The sequence below is a fragment of the Excalfactoria chinensis genome, chromosome 6, assembly GCF_039878825.1.
Source record: "Excalfactoria chinensis isolate bCotChi1 chromosome 6, bCotChi1.hap2, whole genome shotgun sequence".
Lineage (NCBI taxonomy): Eukaryota > Metazoa > Chordata > Aves > Galliformes > Phasianidae > Excalfactoria > Excalfactoria chinensis.
Window position 1 is genome coordinate 20,743,528 of NC_092830.1, and position 24,219 is coordinate 20,767,746.

The window sequence follows — 24,219 nt, forward strand, 5'->3', positions numbered from 1 at the left end:
AACAACCACCTCTTTATTTTACTGAGGACAAACTCTGAAAAATACTTTTTCTACAGAAAAAAAGAAGCAGAACCAAAAGTTTCCAACACCTATTGATGCTAGATCTGCTCACACACATATTTGTCACAAACTATGCCCTTCTCAGGCTGGTTATGCTTGTTTATCCTCTCTACAACTTTTATACAGGATTAATGCAGGCTTTGCTCCTTTCTGTAACAAGGATTTCTCATAAATGAAAAGATCCTTAGTAAGAGCTAGTGTCGGCTTCAGTGCTGATTTCTTGGCACAGGGAGCTGGCCTGGGGAGCATGCTCTCTGCCTCTTCTACAAGTGCTTAGTAGTGGGAGTTGATGATAAACCAATAGTACTCAGCCACACAATTTATTACAAACTAGGCAAAAGGGAGGTGAGAAACTGTCATCATGTGATAAGCCAGCTGATAACAAACCCAGATAAACTCCTCCACACATAAAAGCAAGAAGCCCCGTTTTGGGAAAACATTCCACAGAGGAGGAATTTCAGTGAGTGCAAAGGCCCAGTCTCCTCAAGTTGGGACATCAAGGGGGGTGTTAAAAGAACATGGCAGTTTTTTGAGAGCATTTTTGCAGGACGTGATGTCTGAGGAGCTGACCAGACTGGCAGCCTGGGATCAGAAGTGGGACATACCAGGTAGGTGTAGCCACCAGCCATGCATGCGTGCACTGAGTGTGGCAGCAGGCAGCCGAATGGTGCCAGCCCATGGGTGTGGTAAGCTCAGACCGCACCCTGCTTCTCAAGAAGCGATGCCAATGTCATGCTGATAACACAATGTGGTGTTTGGTGACAAGTCTCTGACCTCAGCTCATGCTTCAGAGCCCGGCTTCATGAGGACATGCTGCAGCAAGTCACTAGGAGAGCCTGAGTGCCTGGCATCATGACAGAGCCATACAGGGCAGGGCGTCCCCCAGCAGCTCTGCCTGGTGCTGCATCCTGACCATTGCCATTGCCTGAGGACAGCAATCATACTCAGCTGCTGTGCTCACCTCTGCATGCCCAAGAGGCTCAGCAGCCTGAGGAACAGCTTGGCAGACCAAGCAGCAAGGCTGAGGAGCCTGAGGACAACTGGGCTGTGCTGCCTGAGGAAAGGGCTGAGAGACTATCCCAAATTATCATTTCTGCTGGCTGTCATTATTTGCAGGTTCCCCTTTGGTGAACAGGCACCAGAAATAGCAGCAGATGTTTTTCTCAGAGAGAGAGAGAAACTATACGTGCACATGAACATGTATTGCTCTGATGCATTAAGCCTATTAGGCTGTTCAGACATGCCTAGGGTTCCTCAAACAAAGCAAGATCTGGAATTGTGCACAAAGGTTTTCAGAGCAAACAAAACAGCAGAGATTTTCCTTAGTTTCCTATGGTACAGACAAGTATTACATAAATGGGATTTGGCATTATTTCTGAATTCTTGCAGGAGTGCAAAGGATTTATCAAGAAGTCACAAAAGGAGTTGCCCTACACAGGCCCAGAAGAAGCCATTCCACCAGCCTGTGTTCTCCACCATAGCAATATGGAGTCGAAGGCAGCAACCAGCTGAAACCACAGAGCACCAGGGTCTCAGCTGCTCACTACATCACATCGAGGTGTGTGATGGGGGGTTTGCCTTTAGAAGAGGTAAACAGTGCTTATGGCTTCCAACCTACCTCTACACTTTCCATGAGCACTAAAGGTGGAGGGGAAGAGCACAGTACAACACTGAAAAAGCAGCCTTTACCACCTTCTCTATCTGCTGGACATGCTTTGTTAAAGGCCTTTCCAGCTCTGATTTGCTAGCATTGTTGTATGCTTGTCCAAACAGACTGTTCAGCATCTAGGCACCAAGACCTGTGCTCAGGTGGTGTGGCCAGGGCTCCTTGTTGCTGACAGAGTTGAATCATTGTGTTGTCTGACTTCATAGATGAGTGACCAAGGGTTGTTTTTGCGCATGTTTTATTCATACCCTTTGAGTGATGACGATGTTCAGTTTCTCAACCCATTCCTCCTATGTTTGCTGGCTATACTAAACTGGGAGGAGCTGCTGACTTTGCCAAGAGTGGAGAAGCCTTGCAGAGACATCTAGAGAAATTAGAGAGTTGGGTCAGTGACCAACTGCATAAAGTTTATCAAGTGCTGGATTCTGCACCTGGAAAGGGGGCAACCCTGGCTATATGTACCTGGGGGATGAGACACTGAAGAGCAGTCCCATTGAAAGGAATGTGGGGGTTCTGATTGACAGCAGATTGAACATAAACCATTGGTGTGCCATGGCAGTCAAAAGGGCCACCCAGACCCTGGGGTGCACCAGGCCCAGCACTGCCACAAGGTGAAGGAAGGAGTTATTCTATCCTGCTCTGCACTGTGACCTGGGTGCAGGTCTGGATGCCAGAACATGAGAATGACATAAAACTATCAGGGAGCCCAAAGGAGGGCTATGAAGATGGGGAAGGGACTGGAGGGCAAAGTAGGTGGTGAGATGCAGAGGAGGCTGAGAGGAGCCCTCATGGTGGCTGCAGCTTCTCATGAAGGAGGTGGTGGAGGGGATCTCTGCTCTCTGGTGACAGCAATAGGGCCTGAGGGGACAGCATGGGCTTAGGTCAGGTGAGGATCAGGTGGGTGTTAGGAAAAGGTTCTTTACCAAGAGAATGCTTGAGCACTGGAACAGGTTCCCCAGGACACTGGTCATGACACTGAGCTTACTGAAGTTCAAGCAGCATCTGGACACTGCTCTCAGTCATGTGCTCTGATTTTTGTGTGGAGCGAGGGGTAGGACTCAATTATTTGTATGGGTTCCTACTAACTCTATTCTATGATTCTATGTGAGTCACTAAAATTTATGGATTGTCATTTATCTCCTAGTCTGAGTGCTTGGAGAAGCTACCCTTAGATGTATGGATGTCCTTGACGAGCTGTTAAATTCAGTGCCATAGACACCTGTGACTCCTCCTCATGTTCCACACCCAAATTCTCATTTACTCTCTATTCAGACCAAACAGGTCTGGAGATGAGAATGGCACTATCAAAAAACACCATGAGATGTTCTGGCAAAGACAAATACCAGGCAGTGTCTCTACTGAATGAAATAAGTATTGACATTAATATGGGGCATAGTAGGACATGACAGTCAGACCAGGCGTAATCTCTGACTCTGACTTCTCTGCCAATCTAATATGGTGCCATGTCCTGTGTTGGAAGGACATGATGCAGTAGTTCTGTCACACAGCATGCTTGGACATCTAGGAAATTGCAAAAGAAGGCAGAAGTTAGAAGCTCGTTTCTTCTCTCTCCTGCTCCAGTATACAGGCTGTTTACTGTCATGTTCTGACAGCATATTCTGCTGTTGTCTAAGGTCCCTCTAGGGACACTGTGCCTATGGGTGTACACAGCTGCCACAGCAAATGCTAATGTGTCAAATCCTGTGCATTTTTAAATGTTAAGCAGGTTTTTTTTTTTGGAATGGATGATGGGGCAGCCTGGACTTTGCTCCTGAGGAAGGAGTTGAAATGCCTATGTTACATCGTGTGTGTCAACATTAATGCCTAGGGACAAAGCTGACCTCTGGAAATCTGAGGTTGGACAGATAAAACACACGGTAATCCTGTTAACCTCCCATGGGCTATGAAGCACTCAAATGGGAAGCAGAACTACTAAGAGGCCACTCCTGACCTGCAGGGTGGCAACAGGAACTGAGTTTGAGGGAGTCCTGCCCCAGGACTCATGCTGAATTTGGGATAAGTGTGCACCTCTGCTTAACTCAAGGTCACTTTTCTTCCTGGTTGCAGGCTGCAGTCCCAGGCCTTGTCATAAAAGTGTAAGAGCATGGGGCAGTCATAACTGGCTTCTCTCCATATTTGCATCTTTAGAGAGGACATGGGGCTTCCATTCTCAGCAGGCTCCCAAAGCTTACCAGCCTAATAGCTGCTACATAGCTTGTCTTAGAAGTATCCCTGGTCTAAGTTACTATTTCTACCCTTCTCATTAGGCCTTATCATTTCTGCTCTCTCTGCCTGTCCTATATCCCTCTCATCATTTTTATAGAGTGGAAGGGAAAGAAGTGCCTCTCTACACCTGCACTGTTCATCTTATGCTAACCCTGTAGCCTTGCTAACAGCAGCGAGTTGGAGCTGTAAATATCTGAGCACACCTATGATGTTAACTTTTTAACTTCTAAAGGAGTGGAATGGTTATTTAGATCCCCTAGATACTTGCAGACTTCAGATATTTTATCTCTGCCTATCTGCTTTATGCAGATAACACACACAGTTCTAGTGATCCTATTGTTTAGCCAGTCTTTCTGCCAGTCATCATATATGAATGCAGTGCACTAGTTAAGTATTAATTTCCTTCCTAGATTTGCTTGAATCCTCTCTTATCTCCAACCAGCTAAGGATTTAGTGCTACTATGTATTCAGATAAAGGACTAAATGATTAACAAAACTTGACAAAGTCAGATTTCTTCTACGCCATCTTCAACTCTTCCAAAAGCCAACTTCCCCAAGGCGAGCAGCACTTTAACTAATTAGGGGAGGCCAGTCAGCACCAGCTTTGACACAATTTGCTCTCAGGGTGGAAAAGACAAGCTGAAAAGTGTTTCTGTGCCTAAGGTGATGAATTTGAAGCTGCAGCCAATTCAGCACATCTGTGTGCATCTGTATGGAGTGTTTTTTTAGAATGGTTTATTGGCATCTCCTTTAGGAAAAGAAGAGCTAGGAAGTGCTCCTCACTCACATGCACAATGACTAATGTTGCTGTCTCTATTGTTCTCATAGCTGTTTTTGCACGGTGAGATTCAGGATCTGCTTCTTGTTTCATTCAGTAGAGAACAAAATAGTAATGAGCATGCAGTTCCTTCTGCACGTGTTTCTCATCCACTCTTGCTGGCTCGGGTCCCTGAAATGTTTTATGAGCTTTATGAAATTCAGCATTAGGCAGGATTAAAACAACCTGGATTCTTGGGGCAAGGAAAACATCATCCTAAGGAAAGTAACAGAGAAACAGAGCTGAAAATTTTTTGACTGGTGATTCAGCTAAACAAAGTCATGTGTTGATTGTGTGGTGGCAAGACCTGGACCAAGTGGAAAGCTGGACTCCAGGGAACCCCCATCACCACCTGCAAACTGATGTTTTTTGCAATCCTGTGTCTCAGGTTGTGAAAAGGAGAGAAGAGGCCAGAACATTCAGAAAGAGGAACTCATGGTACTTAGTAACTTCTCCATTCTGAGTGCTGTGGGACATGCAAGATGGTCTAGTGTGACCAGATTCTGTAAGAAAGGAGCAGTGTTCAAATTAGCCTCAAGTGGGAATGATTTGGAGCTGTTGGAGTGGGTCCAGAAGAGAGCCACAGAAATGATCAGAAGGCTGAAGCACCTTTCATATGAAGAAAGGTTGAAGAAGTTGGGCTTATTTAGCTTGGACAAGGCTCTGGAGAGACCTCATTGTGGCCTTCCAAGTACCTGAGGGAAGCTTACAAGATCAACTTTTTACATGGTTTAGTAATGACAGGACAAAGGGAAAACTAGAAGAGGGGAGATTTAGATTGGATGTTAGGAAGAAATCCTTTATTCAGAGGATGTTGAGGCCCTGACAGAAAAATGCAGTGTTTCACATGGGGCTCTCCTTAGGCGTGCTGTGTCTCACAGCACAGCCCTGGCCACTGGTTTTTGCTCCTCTATGGGCAGAAATCTGACTCAGCAACAGTATGATTTAAATCAACTAGGTCAGTAAAATGATATAGTTGGAAAACACTTCCTTCCTATTTCTTTGCTGCTGCTAGCTTCATTTGCAATTTCCCTGCTGTGGTCACAAGTAAGAGGGCAGTGGTGGCACATCACGTGCCCACAGCAAGGAAGAGCATTTGCCCTTCTTCTCAGACTTACCGGCTGGGAAGGAGATGAATGCTAAGGATGAAAAGCCCAGAAGCCCAGAGGAAGTCCAAAAGATTGTTGCTTCGGAAACGGGGTGGGGGAAAGCCACGGCCTCCATCTGGATGCTTAAGTTGTCAGATCTGGTTCCTTCCCATCCCTTGGGTCTCCATTTCTATTCTGTCAGGATATGTGCAGGCACCAAGTGCAAAAGCAAGTTCCTGATCACAGCAACTTATCTCTGCTCCCAAGCAAACTGTCTGTTTTTCACTATCCCAGGCACATGATGAAGGGCTGCCACTGCAGCACATTGTGGGCTCCATGACGTTTGGGATTGATACACTTGCACACAGAGAAATGTGCATGCTTGGTGAAGTAATAGGGCAAAAGTCTTCCATGTAGGCAGATTTTCCTCGAAGGAGGAAGTTAAAATGCAAAGAAAACAAACTTAAGTCCACTTCTGCGCTACAGAAAGACTGAAAATAACATCCTTATTCAGTATGCCTGCACTGTGAGTGTACCCGTGGCCCTTGCCACACCTCTTTCAGTATCCTCACAAACCCTCCTGGCTCTTGACTCCTGCCAGCAGCTGCACAAGGTACAGGCATCTGTTCTGCCCACTGCATCGGTATGTCTGGGGAAAGGCAGGTATCAGGACAGGGACAGGTGAACCTTTGGATTTTTTATTGCTGGTATGTATTGGGTAGCCATATGCGTGCTTCTGCTTATCTGAGCTTTGGACTCATCTAGCAAGAGCATTTGTTAGGAAAATGCAACATTGTACAAGAGCTGCAGAGTGCAGTCAGGTCGGAGGTAATTAATACAGAGAGTGACATGACAACCCTGATATAAGTTATCTGTATAAACCATAAAAGCGGGGCCTTTCCTGCACTCACACCAACACGGAGGCTGGGGCGGGCGAGCTCGTTTATAATGAGACAATAGTGCTTGGGAACAGGCGGCTGCAGAGAAACAGACAGCAAACCAGCGGAAATCCGACCGTCTCGCTTTCACGCGGAGCGCGAACACGAGAGGCGGCCGACAGACAGCTGCGACCCGGGGGGAGCTGCGGCACAGCCTCGGAGCACACAGCTTCAGAGGTGAGGCCGGCCGGGTAGCACTCTCGGAGAACGGCACCGCCAGGCCGGTCCCTGCCCCAGCCGACGGGATGCCACCGTAGGGAAGGAGACAGGAAGGGCAGGGGGAAGAGCGGGGATGCCGCCCACTCTGCGGGGGGATGTCGCGGGGAGATGCCAAGGCCCCGACGGCCGTTTGTTGGCTGCGGCATAAAGCGAAGCGTTTACCCCACTTCCACCTCTCCGTTTCCTCCTCCCCCGGGGAGGGTACAGTGCTATCCGACGCAGCCCATAGCATCCCCACGCTCGGGGGCTCCACCGGACTCCCTCGCCGTCTACTCCCGCTCCCGGCCCCCGTAGCGGGGGGCGGCCCGGCCCGGCGGCACCGCCCCGGGGGTCGCGCAGCCGCGGCAGATCGGGCCGGGCCGGGCTGAGCTCAGAGCTCCCACGTGTCGGCGGGGCTGCGTGACAGCTCCGAGTATTCTTCGCTGCCGCCGTTTTATGTAACCCCGCCGTCCGCACCCGCTTATAAAACGCCGCCGAGGCAGCACTGCAACCATAGCCTCATATCTACTGCACGGAGCGCCGCGGGTTCCGGAGGTAACGGTGTGGGCTGTCCAACTGGGGCTCTGCTGAGTGGGGCTGCGAGCAGGCGGTACCGGCACCGAGTCGCGGGGTGGTGGGGATGGGGTGGCTGCGGACGGCGTGCAGCTGCCAAAGCCCACCTGTAGCCTCTGCTGAGCATTTTCCACCCTTCTTTCAGCCTTCTTTTAACCTAGCTTGTAGTCACTCAGTGGTTTAGCTTGTCAGTGCTTATCAGTAACTTTGCAAAAGCACATATAAAAGGGTTTATGGTGTTGTAAACAGAGGTCCTGGCTCTCGGGAACAGATGTGAGGTTTATAAGACAGTCAGATGTTCAAAGGTCTAACCAGGTCTTTGCCCTTGATGTCATGGGCTGTCCTGTCTCTTTTTCCCAGTGTGTTGTGCAACCTTTCCCATATATAAGCTGCCTTGTGCTGATGTAACCAGCAGCTCCTTCATACTTCCCACAAGCATGGTTTTCCCAGGAATGACCAGCCTCCAAGTATGGGATTGTATCCAAGTTAAACAACCATTCCATCTTTTCCTTCCCCTTTGCCTCCTCACTGCTTTTCGTTTACTTAAACAGAAATGAAAACCTCTGCAACTTCTTGAGCTTATGCAGAACGGTTGAGGATGGCAGGAGGCAGTCTGGTCCAGACCTGCTTGATCAGGCAGGGCCACCTGATGCTCAGGACTGTATTCAAGTGGCTTAAAATGATAGGAAAAGGCAGCCCAGGGTCTTTCTGTCTGCTTGTCTGTCTTTCTGTTTTGTGGTTTTTTTTTGTTTGTTTGTTTGTTTTGTTTTGATTTTTTTTGTTTTGTTTTTTATTTTATTTTATTTTTTTTGTTTTGTTTTTTAAATCTGGATTTTGGAACTCTGGTTTCTTACAGTGATGACCATTTCACTTTCTGATCAATGCTCCACTCTGTGCATTGTTTGGTCCCACTGGTTATCACGCCCTCTTTCCTTGGAGGAAGGAAGTGTGGGCAATAGAAAAAGAATAATCTGTGGGTGCAGATGGAAGGGAAAGTATCGCTTGTGGGATACATCTGCCTTCCCACAAAGCCCATCTAATCAGCAGTGGGAGTTTTTGTGCAATGTTAGTGCTTTCTCCTTGCTCTTCATTAGCCTGGTGACAGCCTTGGCTTTCCACAGAATCACTAACGTTGTAAGTTTTCCAAGAAACACCTTTGTGATGGGAGCTAAAAGCGAAGTAACTGATTAGACTGCTCTGTGGTAGTGTAACCTGTTGTGCTCAGTTTCTGGAAAAGGCATGTAATGTTGTCTCTTCCTTGCTGCGGCTGTCTAGAAAGGGGATAGCAAGGTTTTTGACTGCAGAGACACCTGGCTAAAAGGCAGGGTGTGAACTACAGAACTTAGGGGCTGCAGGGTTTCCAAGTTTTTCTCGTGCAACAACTTTGAACTTCTGTAAACAAGTGATGGGACTCATGCTTGTTCTCTGTAGGGAAGGACCTAGAGGTCCTGGTGGACAACAGGTTGCCCATGAGCCGGCAATATGCCCCTATGGCAAAGAAGGCTGATGGTATCCGGGGGTGACCATGGCTAGCAGGTTGAGGGAGGTGGTCCTCCACTTTGACTCCGCTCTGGTGAGGCCACATAGAATACTGTGTACAGTTCTGGGCTTCCCAGTTTAAAATGACAGGGATCCCCTAGAAGGAGTCCAGCAGAGAGCCATGAAGATAATAATGGGCCTGGGGCATCTCCTATATGATGGGAAAGGCTGAGTAACCTGGGTCTGTCTAGCCTGAGGGAAAAAAAGATTAAGGGGGGGGGGGGATGTGATTAGTATTTATAAATGTATGAGGGGAGATGGGAACCAAAAGGATGAGGTCAGGATTCTCTTGGTGGTGTGTAGTAATAGGACAAGGAGTAATGGCCTAAAACTTGAACAGAGAAAGTTCTGTGCTAATATGCAGAAGAAGTTCTTAACAGTAAGGGTGATGGAGCAGTGGAACCAGGTTACCCAGAGACACTGTGGAATCTCCTTCTATGGAGATATTCAAGATCTGTCTGGATGACTATCTGCGTGACCTTCGTTAGCAGGGGGGATGGACTCCATCTCTTGAGGTCTCTTCCAACCCCTGCAGTTCTGTGTGATTCTGTGGTTAGTCTCAGTCAGTTACAGCAACAGAAGGAGAAGCAGCCCCTTGGCAGAGGAGCTCTGTTGCTAGGACACTCCTAATAGAGTCATTGCTAAGTGCCTGTTAATGGTTACACTGATATTGATACACCACTTATTATACAGGGGTTGATGCAGAGGCAGGAAGAACAGCTCTTTCCCTTTGCTATTTGCATGTCCTCTCTTCCAGGTGCTTCATCCCAAGCTACAGAAGCAGCTTATCTGCCTGAATCAGGATGGTTTGTACATTACCCTGTGGTTGCAAACAAATACCATATTTAATTTTCTGCAGTATACGTTTGTACTTTGCTTTTCTTCACTGTATGGTGTATGTAGGGGAGTAAACATGTTCTGCATGATGGAAGGGAGCTTCAATCTCTTTAGGTTAAGAGTAGCAGCATGTATTTGGAGACCCCACTGTGTTAAGCAAGACAGTAATCATCACAGATGAGCTAATTTGCTCGTTAGATGTTCTTTGAGCTGGTATCTCTTGTTCGAGAGCATCCATGCCTTGTTTCTAAAGGTTGTGTGTATTGTTCTCAATGTTCCTGCCCCTTTGGGGGCTGCTGGATGTCTCCCAGCATGGATGTCCATCCCTTTGGAAACTTGGCACACATAAAGATTGGAACAGTGCGCATGAACATTTCCAGGACACCTTCTGAAGATCTTGTCTTGTCTGACTGGTCTTCTTCCATGTGTGCTTTTGTGTTCTTTGTTTCAGTAGATGGGAACTGCTCAAAACAACAGCCACCTCAAAAACCCTCATGCGGTTGAGTTTGACCTGAGTAACAAGGATGTGATGGCAAACACATTTGATCATAGTGTCATTTCTGTTGGAGAAGAGGAAGGAGAAAGCAGTTTCCAACGATCTCTTCCAACACGAGATTCCCTTCGATCCCCTCGAGGCTCTGTTGTGAGTTTCCATAACATCCAGTACTCCGTTAAGCAGTCCAGTGGATTCCTATGTAGACGGAAGACTGTGGAAAAGAAGATCCTTCATAATGTTTAGTAAGTTCATGCTTAACCAAAATAGCGGTGGGTGGAAATTAATCTGCTGCTGTGATTTGGTGATGTCGTCACCTTCCTGATCCAGTTCGTGTGAGCACTTGCTAACATGCTTTAGACATAAAAGCTGGGATATAATTGGAGCAGTGTCAGTCACTGATGTAAGAAAATTGGGACCAAACTTGTGTGAACACTTTTGCCTGAAGATCTGAAGATTTCCTTAACTATGGTCTGAGCGGTGGTGGGAGGAAGTGAGTAACAGAGAGCCATTGTTTCTTCTTTTCCAGACCAAACTCAGCAAGAAGACAACTCCTATTCTGTATTTTGTAGGTTATTTTTTGTGCACAGCTCTGATTCTGTTCTGACTGGCAGCTGGGATGAGAAAAGAAAAATGGTTTCTGATTCCAGATTTAAGAAGATTTTAATAATCTTGAAGTTTTCCTTCCAACAGCATTTTGTTCACACCTTACCTCTACTATGACCCACATGTGAACAGTCTTCCATTTGGAAATAACTCTTTCCTTCTTCCAGTGGTATTATGAAGCCAGGCTTGAATGCTATCCTGGGGCCAACAGGGAGTGGCAAATCTTCGTGAGTATTTCCTTTTGCTCTTCAAATGGCCAGTCAGCTGTTCAAAGGGGATGTGGGACTGTTAGGGTTGGGAGAGGATATGAGGGATCCTCGGGCTCCGACTTCTGTGTGCCTGCAGGAAGTCTAGTGATGCAATTTGACTTCAGGTCCTGTCCCTCTGATGTCAGCTTTGCTGGAGTTCTTGTCCTGCATTTGTGCCACATCATTCCAATTTGTGGTCTGTGTTACTGTAGTCACTTTTGATGGTGACCTGAGTTAAGATACTGGGGGAACAGGAGTTGACTTAAGCTCAGGTGTAGGCTGACCTGTCATGGTGTGGGGGTTGGGGCAAACTCTCTCAGGGTTGGGAGGGAAGTTGTCAGCTGTGAAGCTGCTGCAGCAAGACTTCCTCAGAGATGCAGACCACTCTGACGGCTGCCAGAAGTAGAGTGTTAAGTCATTCTGTAGTATACCTGTTGTAGATCATCCATCACTCGGTCTGGATGTGAAGTGCCTGTGCTCGGAATCTTTGGATGAAAATGCAGAGAATACTTTTCAGGCTATTTCCAACCAGTACTGATGTTGTTTTCTCTCTTGTGTAACCACAGTAAAAGAGTGCTGCGTCACTCTTCCTTTGAGAAGGTCAGGGACAGGCTAGTATGGCCAGGGTTCACACAGGTGTGTCTTTGTTGTGATCCTTGATCTTCTCCTCTAGGAGACAGCCAGCATTTTTTTTTTTAAGTGCTAGACTTTGTCAGAGCAGTGTTCACTGAGCTAGCAGACAGTCTGGCCTCTAATTTGTAGTAAGGAGAATCCAGACATATGTTAAAACAAAATGATTTTATAAAATTAATCTTTACTCCAGTCTTGTTTATGCCCATTTGGATTAATTTCCTTGAGATCAAAGTAGTTTCTTCTGTGCTCCACTGGCTGGAGAGCAGACTGCAGCTGCTTGGCAGGGTGCTTTTTGTGTGTGTCTCTGAGGTTAGCTGTTAATACGGAGTCCAAGCTAATGTCTGCAGGGGGTTGGCAGCTATGAGGGTCTGAGTACTTCAGAATTGCTGTGGCATACCTGGCACATGAGAATCCTGCAGAAGGCCCCAGAGCAGAGGATGCCCCATGTTTGTACTGCAGCAGTTGTAGCTGCAGTGCTGACTTGTGGTACTTGCTCAGTTGAGATAAAACAGTTGTCATGGCAAAACCTCATGCCTGGTGTTTCAAGTCTGCTAGATGTGCTGGCTGCCAGAAAGGACCCAGCAGGCCTGTCTGGAGAAGTGCTCATAGATGGCAACCCGCAACCTCCAAACTTCAAGTGCATCTCAGGATATGTTGTGCAGGTGAGTAACTGCCTTCAATGTTGAGGCTGGGAGCCCTTGGGAGGGATAGCATCACATAGGCTTTGGTGGAAAGGCTTTGAAAAAATGTTTTCCATGAGAAGAGAGGAGGGATTTACTGGTGGGGGAGCTCATCAGTGCTTCATGGGTGAGAGATGGCATCTTCTCTGGTGAGCAAGTAGCACTATGGTGGGACAGGAATGGCTTCTGAAGAAGAAAGGCAGGGCTCTGTCACATAAGATGAGCAGAGCACGAGCTATTAGTTTAGATAATATTTAATGATCTCTACAGACTTAATTTGGTAACAGATGTTAGTGTTTTCCTGTGATTTGAAAGGCAGAGGGTCAAACTGCTTATTCCAAGTAAAGCATGAAGGTGTTGGTCCTGCTAAAGCCACATGGGTGCCCAAGCCACTGTGCTTGTTTCCTGGGGCTCTGCCCTGAAGTTCCAAGAAAGATTTTAAAGATAAAAGTTAAGTTTTAATTTTTTTAATAGTTAAAAAAAAAAAAAAGAGTTTGTGTGGTAGGAGCCTCTCAACACCTAACATCTCTTAGAAAATTCTAAAGCAGCTCTTAGACAATAATTCTAGGAAGTAAGTAGACCCTTGCTGTTCTTCCTCTGATTCTGGCTAGCTGAGGCAGAGCTTTGTTCCACTCGGACAGGAAAAGCCAGATGAATCTGCGGAAGTGGGTGGGGGCCTGGACCAATAATAGAACCTCAGAGCCCTGGAGAAGCTGAGGATGGGATTCTTGGCAGGTGTATGAACTGCCAAATGTGAAAACCATTCAGACTTCTGACTGCAGACAAATAGGAAATAGGCAGTTTTACTGCAAGCTGCCAGCTCAGGGGCTTTTGAGCAGATGCATAACAAGACTGATACTGAGTCTTCATCCCATAGGGTAGAGATCCCTGAATCCTCAGTGTTTCATCAATGGCCAGGTTGTTTCTTGCAGATGGCTCCAGTTTGGGACATCTGTCTGCTGTCTAAAGCAAATGAACCAAACCTTGAAATGAAAGGCAACTAGGCAAGACATTAAACAGTTGCTCTCTTCTCCTACCCCTGTGTACTGTTCTCTATATAATGATGATTCCCTTGATAAAGATGACCCAGAGTGTCAAAAAACAACTGAAGACATAAATGCATACATCCGTTTTATGTAGATGAGCATATAGACCTGCTAAATCACGTGTTACACCTGCCTTGCAAGTAAGGATGTAGTTCCACAGATCTGAGAGGTACCTGATTAACAGGCATGTTTCTCAGCAGCTGTCCAGTGCTGCGTCCCTTCTACCACTACATGGTGGAATGAAGAATTGACTCAAATACCTAAGCAGAGGTGATGGAGAGGTATGGAGCTCTTGATGGAACTAGCATCAGCTCTGTTTATAGTGGTTCCAGGTTGGTGTAGACATGTTTGTCAGCTGGGTAGATCTGTTTCATAGTCAAAATGCACATGACTGCTGAAGCTTTGTAGGACACTGGAGTAAGGTTTTGTGCTCAAGAGGAATGGATAATTGAAAGATGGAAAAAAATGTGGAGCTTCTTGGTGCAATAGTTTTGATTACTTTTCTGAGGACCAGGGAGAAAGCTGGGAGGAACTTGTTGGCAGCTGGGCTCAGCAGTTGCTTGTGACCTCAGCAAGTTACAGCCTGTAACTGGGAACTGAGCAGACTTGGGTGACTCCTTGAATGTCTCCAACCTGAATGCTGAACACTAGCAGTGAAAAACAGCTCCCTGCTCTGCCTTCCTATGCCTTGTAAGGAAAGTGCAAAATGATGCACTGTGCATTATGAACTCTTGAGCCCAAAAGCATGCTGAGGTGGTGCTGGGCACAAGCTGGGAGCCTGTAGAGCTGTGTCTTCCATCTGACTGCTAGAGAGCAATCCTGAATTTTGTGTCCTGTACATTTTGAAGCAGGGGCTATGACTTAGCCCAGTTTTCCCCGTGATCCACAAACAGCTTATCCAGTGACTCTACCTCTACAGGGACTCTGGTGCCCAGTCAGGTAGCTGAGAACAAGGCTTTCACCTATCTACTGATATTGGTTTCAGGATGATGTTGTCATGGGCACAATGACAGTGAGAGAGAACTTGCACTTCTCTGCTGCCCTGCGGCTCCCCAGCTCCATCAGCTTTCAAGAGAAGGAAGAACGAGTCACACAGATAATCAGCGAGCTGGGATTAAGCAAAGTGGCTGATGCTAAGGTGAGCAGTGAGAATAACTGTCTCAGAAACGTACTACTTCTGGGAACTAGCTGCTTGACTCTGTGCAGCATGCAGTTATGTAGTGCAGCTGCACTCAGCTAAGCAGGAACCAGACAAGACCATGCTACACACATGAAATGAGTCCAGAGGTATGCATATTTGCTGTTAAAAGTGGAGGATTTGGGACGACGTCCAATGTGTTTTATAAGCAGAGGGAAAACAGTTGCCTAATCATAGCACTTTGGAAATCTACTTGATGACTTCCTGCCTTTGTGGGACAAGACGAGGGAATTGTTTTCACAGCACTGACAGCTGTGAGGGATGAGAAGCTGGGATGTGATGAAGAAGTTCTGTGCAGACCTTATTTCTCCTAGCTTCATTTTTACTCTCACTTTACTTGCCTCACTTGGGCAGCAGGTGAGCTACCCATGAAAGTCATCCCTGGATACCAAAGTTACCCATGCTCTGGCCTTGTTATTCTTCATAGAATGGCCTGCATTGAAAAGGACCACAGTGATCATCTAGTTTCAAACTCCCTGCTATGTGCAGGGTTACCAACCACCAGACCAAGCTGCCCAGAGCAACATGCAGCCTGGTCTTAAATGCATTCAGGGATGGGGCATCCACAACCTCCTTGGGCAACCTGTTCCAGTGCATCACCACCCTCTGAGTGTAAAACTTCCTCCTCTTCTTGTCACTGTCACCCTTGTTTCTAATGTCAAATTTGCTAAGCTTCTCTGAAACTGAGACTATCTGCTTACTGTTCCCCAGTCTCTCACAGTGCTCTTCGAAGTCAGTTCCATCATCTGCTTTGGCCCTGTGATGGAACTGTTGAAGGGCTGCTTTTCATAGGTGTCCTGAACACCATAGCAAATCCTTGCAAATGACTTCTGCTTGTAGGTAGGAACCGAACTGATTCGTGGAGTGTCTGGAGGGGAACGGAAGAGAACCAACATTGGGATGGAGCTCATCACAGAGCCACCAGTGCTTTTTCTGGATGAGCCAACTACAGGCCTTGATGCCAGCACAGCCAATGCTGTCCTCATCCTCTTGAAGAAGTAAGAGTTGGTTTGTTTTTTTTTTCCCAGAGTTCCACTGGAATTTTCATGTTTATTATATGAAAAATGAATGCTGCTACAACTGAATAGTTACAATTTCTTTTAAACAGTTAGACTACTAGAATTGTAGTAGACTTTTTATCTGGCTCTTGTCCAAGGCTTTTTGAGGTTGATGGGTATCTTTTTGACAGCACGCATTGGATTGAAGCCCAAAAAGCAGATGTAGCTTGGACAACTTCTTTTTGCCACAGAGAGTGGTAGATTGTGAGGTCAAACCTTGTAGTCTTAATCTCACATAATGAGAATGAATTCCTAACGCTCCTTCTGGGTTTGTGGCATGTTATTTATTTATTTTGCCTGAGGGGACATTTTACTCTGCTGCTTGTGGACAGAGGGACTTAATCAGCAGGGATACTTTTTGAGCATCAGCGCTAAAGCACTTGGAAGTGCATCTGACAGACCTGCGAGAAAACTAGTTTTCTCTTTAGTAGAGAGTAAATCAACAGCAGAAGAGTTAAGAGAAATTGTAACTGGCTAGATTTCCCTAGCCTGCTGCGTAAAGCCTGGCAATGCCATTGGATACAATAGGATCTCTCCTGTTAGTCAAATTGAAGCTTGCTACAGAAAAAAAATTAAGGACAGTGTAAATATGGCAGTGGGCTTAACCTTTGCTAGCCACAGAGAACATCATATGCTTTCTAGCTGGACTACAGCAACAGTCTCTTGAAATGATGCTTGAAGGTCTTGCAGGCAGTATCTGACACAGTGTGGGAGAAGAGGGAACTAGAGCTTTATTGGGTCTTACTTGGATTCAGACACTTGCTTTTTGCTTTAGCTGGTATGACCTCTGAAATGTGAAGTGTGATGTATTTGAGATCATTTTTGTTCCTATTTCAGGCTCTCTAGAAGAGGCCGAACCATCATTTTTTCCATCCATCAGCCTCGCTATTCCATATTCAAGCTGTTTGACAGTCTGACATTATTAGCTTTGGGTAAAGTGCTTTACCATGGTTCTGCAAAACAGGCCCTGGAGTATTTTAGTTCTATTGGTAAGTCTTCTGTGCTATGAGCAAAGGTCACCAGCTACTGAGTTTGAATTGTGGGTGGGTTCTCATCCCAGTGCTGGATCAAGCTTTTGTGCTGTTTTATCACTGTGATACTATAGGTTGTACACAAATGATCTGAACAGTGTTAGGTTAGAATGGGGGGGGGGGGGGAAATAATAAAAGGAATGTGCAGTGAATTTCCAGATGCAGTCATAGGAGCTGTGCAGTACAAGTGTGTTGTGCGGGTTCTTAAAATTTATTCTTCTGTTTTGTTTGTTTTTTTGTTTTCCTAGGATATGAATGTGAGCCATTTAACAACCCAGCTGACTTCTTCCTTGATATCATAAATGGTGATTCAACTGCTGTGGCAGCAAGCAAGGAAGATCACAACCCTGTAGATGGAGGAAAAGGTAAACTGACAAGGAGAAATTCACCATTGGCTTTTGTAGAAGGGAAGCTACATGTGGTGGTGGCAAAGTTTTACTCTCTGAATTTGCTCCAACCTAAGGACACTTTACTGTCTTTATTTGCTAACAGATTTACTTTGCTTTGGGCTTCTTTAAATATCTCAGAATAACTTTAAAAGGGATTTTTTTCTTCTTTCAATAATATAGGTTAACAATGATAAATATTAGTCTGCAAAACATGTAGGAAAGACAGAAAAAACTAGAATTGCTTATTCCCAGGAGACTGATGAGTGAAGACAGGTTTCAGTCATGTAAGGAACTTCTGCAGAGAAGAGGGCAGATAGGCATGGGAGTAATGGATTGTTGTGGCAGCAAGAAATACTAGAACTAGATAAGAGAATAACGTCTTCTAGCAATACAGTGACTGAAATGCTGGGAAATATTTTCTGGGAGTGCTTTCAGTTTTCTGTGACTGAAGGATTATAAAGGAGTGTAAAGTGTTTGTAATGGTTCCTTTCAAGGATAGGGAAATGGATCAAAGTAAATTGTTGATTTCACTAAAATTTAGTGAAGGCTTTTAATGGCTTTTTCCATGACTGTGGCCATAACTGTGCCACAGAGAACAGGCAGACGGTGAGCTAGATTGGATTAAAACTGCAGGGAGAACTTCTCATTTCAACTAGCCTCATAAGCTCAGAGCTAAGGCTTGAATGATGAAAATTCTGTAGCCATTTCCAATTATATTTTCATCCAGCCTTTGGAGCGGACCTCTGTTGATGGGCCATATCTGGAGGTAAGCATTCGTGGGGTATCATGTATCTTGTCTTTCTTACTTAGAAGTGAGCAATGAAAATGGAAGAGTAGAAGAGAATGTGTCCGTCAGTGTGGTAGACATGCTACACCAGAAGTATCTCAACTCCAGCCTATATGAGAGCACAAAGGAAGCACTGGGGAAAGTGGAACTTGAACAGGGAAGGAAGAGGAAAATATCTAAGAAGGGACATGAGATTACCTATGCAAATGGATTCTTCACACAGCTGTATTGGGTGTCCAAGCGTTCCCTGAAAAACCTCATCAGGAACCCACAAGCCTCGATTGCACAGGTTGGTAACAATTAGTAGAAGTTTCTGACTTCCTCTGCTCTCAGTCTCACAGACTGCAGTGTATAGAACAGTCTTTTTCTGGGGGAACAAGAAAGTCATGTGCCACTACCACTCAGGTTGTTGTCTTTGAAAGAGAATCTCCATTCTAGTTCAGCAGGACTACTGCACTGAATATTAGGGAGTGGGGAAAATGAGCTATTATCTGACTCGTATGGGCAGCTTCCAGAGTGATATTCTTTTTGTGGCTCACTTGACATTTCAAGCTGGGTAATTTGTAGCGTGCTTCTGCTAGCCTTTACTAGCCAAAGAAGATCAGGGGAAGAAAAAAAGGGAAAAGGATAGACTGGGAAAACTTAGCATAAGGCTTCTAATAGTGACTGTGTCATAGAGGTCAATTTGAGATGGATGTGAATTTTAAACCCTGTGTAAATCCTATTGACTATCTGGTGATTTGTACCTATTTATCCATCTGAAGGACTCTTTTTATTTATTTTTTTTATTATTATTTTTTTCCCCAATCTTCTTTTCACTTCTAGATTGCAGTGACTATAATTCTAGCCTTGGTTGTGGGGGCCATTTTTTTTGGAGTAAAGTTGGATGATAGTGGCATTCAGAATCGGTAAGTTTGGAAACCCACACCTTGCTTATTTCCTTGTTTCTAGGAGACAGGTTTTAGCCATAGGGAAGGCTTTGGGCTCTGCCTGGACCGCAGAGGAGAGTTGGGTTCACCAGCTCGAATGCAGTGCAGAATGGTATTGCCCCAGGTCCTGGAGGGACCACAGTTCCATTGAGTTTGCACATATGTATGAAGGAGATGTGCAGGAAATGAGAAAGGAATAAACCTGGCTTTACAGATAAGATCTACAGTTGCACGGTTAAATATTTCCATTCTATGGGTAGATGCAGAGACCTACTGACTTGATGTTGGCTGTTTCCTCACTTCTGGACTGCTGTCTTGCTTTCTAGGGTTGGATCCTTGTTTTTTGTCACCACAAACCAGTGTTTTTCCAGTGTCTCTGCAATTGAGCTGTTCATCAGAGATAAAAAACTATTTGTGTAAGTAGAGATGCTCTTAGACCCTCTCTTGCCCCACAGTGAGGGGAGGGAGGGATGTCTTATAGGCTAACCAAAAAGATTTTTGCCCAACAGAACTTGAGATTTCATTTCTTCTTCTAACATCAAAATTTAATAGAAACGCTAAATGAATCTGGAAAACAAGTAGCTGAAATGCTAAGAGGTGACGAAAGGAGGGAAAGAGTAAAATGCTTTTACTTGCTTGCTGTGTTGTAGTTTACTGAAAAGTGTCTTTTTCATTTTTGGTAATGTCTGTTTTTGAAGTCTGCATGAGAATCCTGCATGGATCCTGCCTCTCCTTTTGCTGGCAGGGTTGAAACAGTGTTTTGCAATGATCCCAGAGTGATAAGACTCTGCAAAGATGATGGGAGAGTTCTTTACAAAGGATGATCAGAAGAAGTTGGCTTATAAGAGCTCTTAAAAAAAACACTTGCATCTATGTATATGCACACATCTGTATTAAATACATTATGTATGTGTGTGAATGTAAATAAGCATGTATAAATAAATGAGTACATATATATATATATATATATATATGTATGTATGTATGTCAGAAACATAGTTTGGAATAGCCTCCAGCTTATGGTGTAGAAGAGCAAGAGACACATGCTGTGCAGTAAAGAGGAAACTAGAGAGCTGTGCCTGGAAAATGAGTGCAATGTTTCTGTGAGTGCTAGTTTTGATGTGTGTACATCTGCCCCTAGCTTGCTCATGCTTGGCATTTTCCCTAACGGCTGCTCGGAAATGAGTCTCAGCCATGCTGACAGTTTCTGCCATTCTGTTACGCTTATTGGCTGAGTCAGTGGGGATTTTGATATCTTATCACTTACAGAATCTTCTCATGAGCTCTAATAAGCAGCAAAGCAATCATTGTGACATTTGATTGCTCTGTGAACTGGAGATGAGTTGATGTCTGTAAGGTGTTTTCCCATTCTTGGTAGCCATTCTTTCTTGGAAACAGTTCTATGAGTTTTGGATGACCTGTTTCTCTAGTTAATAAATCTGATACTTTCCTCTTCTCTTGTATTCAGGTTTGTTTTTAAACAAAGTGTTTGGAGCTTTTTTTCCCCAATATGTTGTTTAGCTGTCACATAACTTTCCATGCATTTCCCTCACACTGCTCCCACTATCACTACATGGGTCTATGAGTTGGATCAGCCTTTGCTGTAGAGTGGGAAGTGATAGCGTAGAGGAAATAATCAACTTTGCACATAGTGGAGACAGTGATAGAAAGAACAGAAACTGAATCAGGATAAACCAAACACGTTACTGAGCTTGCTTGTCAGATAAGCTCTAAATCTGTGCAACTCCCCTCCTTCCTGTCCTCACAGCCATCAGTACACCAGCGGATATTATCGTGTGTCTGCCTACTTCCTGGCCTTGATGTTAGGAGATCTGCTGCCTATGAGAACTGCTCCAGCCATCATATTCTCATGTATCACTTACTGGATGATTGGTAATGAATTGATGTTTCCCTTGAACCTGCCATCTTTCAATACATTTGATATCTCACTTAGCTGGAGTTTAATTCCTCTATCTATAAATTAAAACAGTCTAAACCTTCAACTGATATAAATGCTTGGCATCATAACTCCTGAGGAGTTGGGGGCAGAGGGACCAGCAATCTTAAGACAGGGACCTGCTTGTCCATGTCTTTTGGTATTGCTCTTTGGGACCTTTAGAGCATTCACAGCTGCTGCCAACTCCAAGCTAAGCCTTTCTTCTTGCTTTCTGTGTGGGAGTCCTAGGGTCCCTCCTTTGGGATTTGTGATATGGCTTCTTCTTGGACATTTTTCTTTCTGCTTCTTGACAGGATTTCAAGCTGTAGCAGGCCGATTCTTCTTCTTCATGCTGACCCTGGTAATGGTGTCCTACACTGCTACAGCCATGTCTCTGGCTATCAGTGCTGGGATGGAAGTGGTTGCTGTGGCCAATCTGCTCATCACTATTTGTTTTGTCCTGATGCTTGTAAGTACAGCTTGTAAGGGTGTGTGCTACTCTGGTGGACAAAACAGCTTTCAGAGCACAGATGGCTTTATGATCCATACTGAGAAGACTGTCTCTTGTACTGAGCCAGCCTTAAGCATGCTGAGAATCTGCAGTCCAGTAGCTCATCAGCCTTGTGCCTGCGATTTTATTGTTGCTGTAGTCAAAGACTTAACCTCTGCCAGCTTGTAATCATAGGCATAATACTATGAAGAGAGAGAGATTCATTTATTGCAGTGTGTCTATATATCTGCTATAGTATCTATGCAGTGTTTGCAGTTTACTGAGTTGTGACTCATTAGTCTCTTGTTTTCTTTCAGATCTTTTCTGGCCTCCTTGTAAACCTCCCTTCTGTAATGGGCTGGCTTAATTGGCTCAAGTACTTCAGCATCCCTCGATATGGCCTTACTGTGAGTAGAATGTAGCACTGGTCTCCTGTAGGTAAAGTAATTGCAGTGCTGTGTCTTGGAGAAGTTTGGGCATCACTGAGGTATTTTATCAGTTGCTGAATGTGGAAGTGCTCCTTAAGATTACAGTTAGCCCAGGTCACCTGAGCAAGGGAGCAGTTCACTCCTTGCCTTGACTGACTGGTCCTCCTGCTTCAGTGTGCTGGTGCTGGGTTGTCTGCATGCAGACACTTTCTGAAAGTGCAGATGAACTCAGATAGAAATGGATAAATGGGGACACATAGCTGGCAAGACAGAAATACATGGCTACATCACTGAAAAATAACTCTGAAGACACAGGTTCAGACCATCCTGCATGTTGAACTTGGAGCAGATCCTGAGAAAGGTAGTAGTTAAGAGCTTCAAAATAAGGGCTGGGAACTTTTTTTTTCTGAGTCACTCAGTTCAAACCTAAAACGTACATATGATTCCAAGACCGATGACACATATCTTTTATTTATCAGTTTCCTTTGAGCTGTTTCAGCTTTAGCGCGCCAAATCACTATCTCTGAAAAATCTGACACCTTCCTTTTCCCTTAGGCTCTTCAAGTGAATGAGTTTAGAGATCTCTACTTCTGTGGTGACAGACCAAATGTTACAGAGTCTGTGGGAAATGCAACCATTTGTCCACCAGTTGTTTCGGGAGTAAAGTACGTCTACCTCATAAAGGTTCTTGGGTCTGAATTGTAACAGCTTATTTAAAGACTAGCCAGACTATTTCAGAACTTTATATTACTCACGGGATAACTATTCACAAGCCAGTCTCTTCAAGAATTTGTCAAAAAATAATATGTTTTAGGATTACGTAGCCATTTACCCAAAGTGAAGTAGGGATGAAACCTTTTCTAAAAACAGGCATGTTAGCTAAATTTTATCTTTGATAACATGGCCCTGGGTTATCAGTTTTCTTAAGCAAATCCCAGAGTCACTTATCAGTGGAAATAAAATGTGTACACAACCACAATAGCAGTGGGAAACAGACTTCTGATCAGAAACATGCCTGTCCTTCAAATCTTGTTTGTAAGTACTAACCGAGCAGCAGGTACAGCAGAGAACCAATTCCTTTATTGGAAATGCTGTTGTCTGCTTGTTCATTGAGTTGTAGCAGTGCCAGTGCTGTGACGTGTGGAAGAGAACTGGTAAACTGATGTTATTGGAAGGAAGAGTACTAGAAGACTTTCTACAGCTTTTGGACCTCAAGCTCCTACTATGGGCCTCCAGCAATTGCTGTGTGAAACTAAATGCTATTGTGCATATCACAGTTTGATGTGATTCTGAGGCTTATTCAGCTTACTCAAACTGCTAACTATCTGTGAGCAACAATTAGCATGTTATGGGATCATGTGAAGAATTATGAGAACCAGGAAAACAGATTTGTCCCTTAAGCTTTTTTTTCCCCAAGTGATTAAGTTAGTCTGTTTCTGCCACATCTGTTTTGCAGTTATGGGTAGAGGAATCTTCATGCAACAGGAAAAGTAACTGCTTGAAGACCTATGGTACCTTGCACAACATAGTAACACCAAATTCTGCCCCATGCTTTTTTGCAGGTGCTCTGGTGAAGATTACTTGATCAGCCAAGGAATCGAACCTACTAACATGGGAATGTGGGAAAACATAGTGGCTCTTTTATGCATGACTATTATCTTCCTCCTCATTGCCTATCTCAAACTCCGGTTTATGAAAAAGTTCACATAAATTCCTGTGTTGCCTTGCTTTACAGCTTCTCAGGTCTTAAAACTACAAAGCTTGTTAGAGCCTACTGGATATTGCCAAAGATTTCAACTGACTTTACTGGACTTAAGATGGGAATTTTGCCCCATTGTTTCTGGAGCATGATTTCCATATAATTGTATGGTTTTGTTTGTTAAGAAGAAATGTATTACTCTAAGATTCTATAGGTGATTTTTATTTTATTTTATTTTTTTTGTCCTTGGTAAGAATATTCTCATCATTCCTTAGGTACTTATCAAATTCCAAATTGTAGAGCTGCTGTGACTAATGTGTAAAGGAAATAGGCAGAAAGAAACATTTTCTTTTGAACACATTTATGCATTAATATGTTGCCCCTTGTGAGTGCCCATCATGCCTGAGGGGAACCAAAGACCATTCATAGTGTGTTGGAGATGCATTCAGGTTTGAAGTCTGTAAGGAGAATGAGCTCTCAGTGCCAGGCAGTAGCGGTTATGCTTCTTGTAGTTACTCCATGGAAGGTATGTCAGTGGAGTAGGAGGAAGAAATGTTTTACTCGGAGGGCAGTGAGGCACTGCACAGGCAGCCCAGGGAAGCTGATTGCTCCACCCCTGGAGGCAT

General features: G+C 44.8%; 1 protein-coding gene across 8 annotated transcripts; it reads left to right on the top strand.

Moving 5' to 3' along the window:
* Positions 1-6,447: 6,447 nt before the first annotated feature.
* Positions 6,448-23,804, top strand: ABCG2 (ATP binding cassette subfamily G member 2 (JR blood group)). 8 transcript variants are annotated; one of them, XM_072339681.1, is made up of 17 exons: positions 7,361-7,548; positions 9,863-9,911; positions 10,394-10,680; positions 11,209-11,268; positions 12,470-12,584; positions 14,634-14,786; positions 15,687-15,844; positions 16,742-16,893; positions 17,184-17,300; positions 18,135-18,400; positions 18,937-19,019; positions 19,367-19,456; positions 20,809-20,933; positions 21,291-21,445; positions 21,784-21,873; positions 22,450-22,559; positions 23,457-23,804. In XM_072339681.1, exons 3-17 carry the CDS (start codon positions 10,397-10,399, stop codon positions 23,602-23,604), a joined length of 2,106 nt encoding a protein of 701 aa, XP_072195782.1. In that variant the 5' UTR covers positions 7,361-7,548; positions 9,863-9,911; positions 10,394-10,396; the 3' UTR covers positions 23,605-23,804. The 8 variants fall into 8 exon arrangements, with proteins under 8 accessions (XP_072195784.1, XP_072195783.1, XP_072195785.1 ...); XM_072339676.1 differs by having other exon boundaries at positions 7,387-7,548; positions 10,397-10,680; XM_072339683.1 differs by lacking the exons at positions 7,361-7,548; positions 9,863-9,911 and adding an exon at positions 6,448-6,470 and having other exon boundaries at positions 10,397-10,680.
* The last annotated feature ends 415 nt before the right edge of the window (positions 23,805-24,219 follow it).

Excerpts from the sequence above, each read along its gene's own strand:
- ABCG2 (XM_072339676.1), top strand. Across the intron at positions 18,401-18,936 it reads CACAAGCCTCGATTGCACAG|ATTGCAGTGACTATAATTCT; the intron begins GTTGGTAACAAT and ends TTTCACTTCTAG. Across the intron at positions 22,560-23,456 it reads CCAGTTGTTTCGGGAGTAAA|GTGCTCTGGTGAAGATTACT; the intron begins GTACGTCTACCT and ends GCTTTTTTGCAG.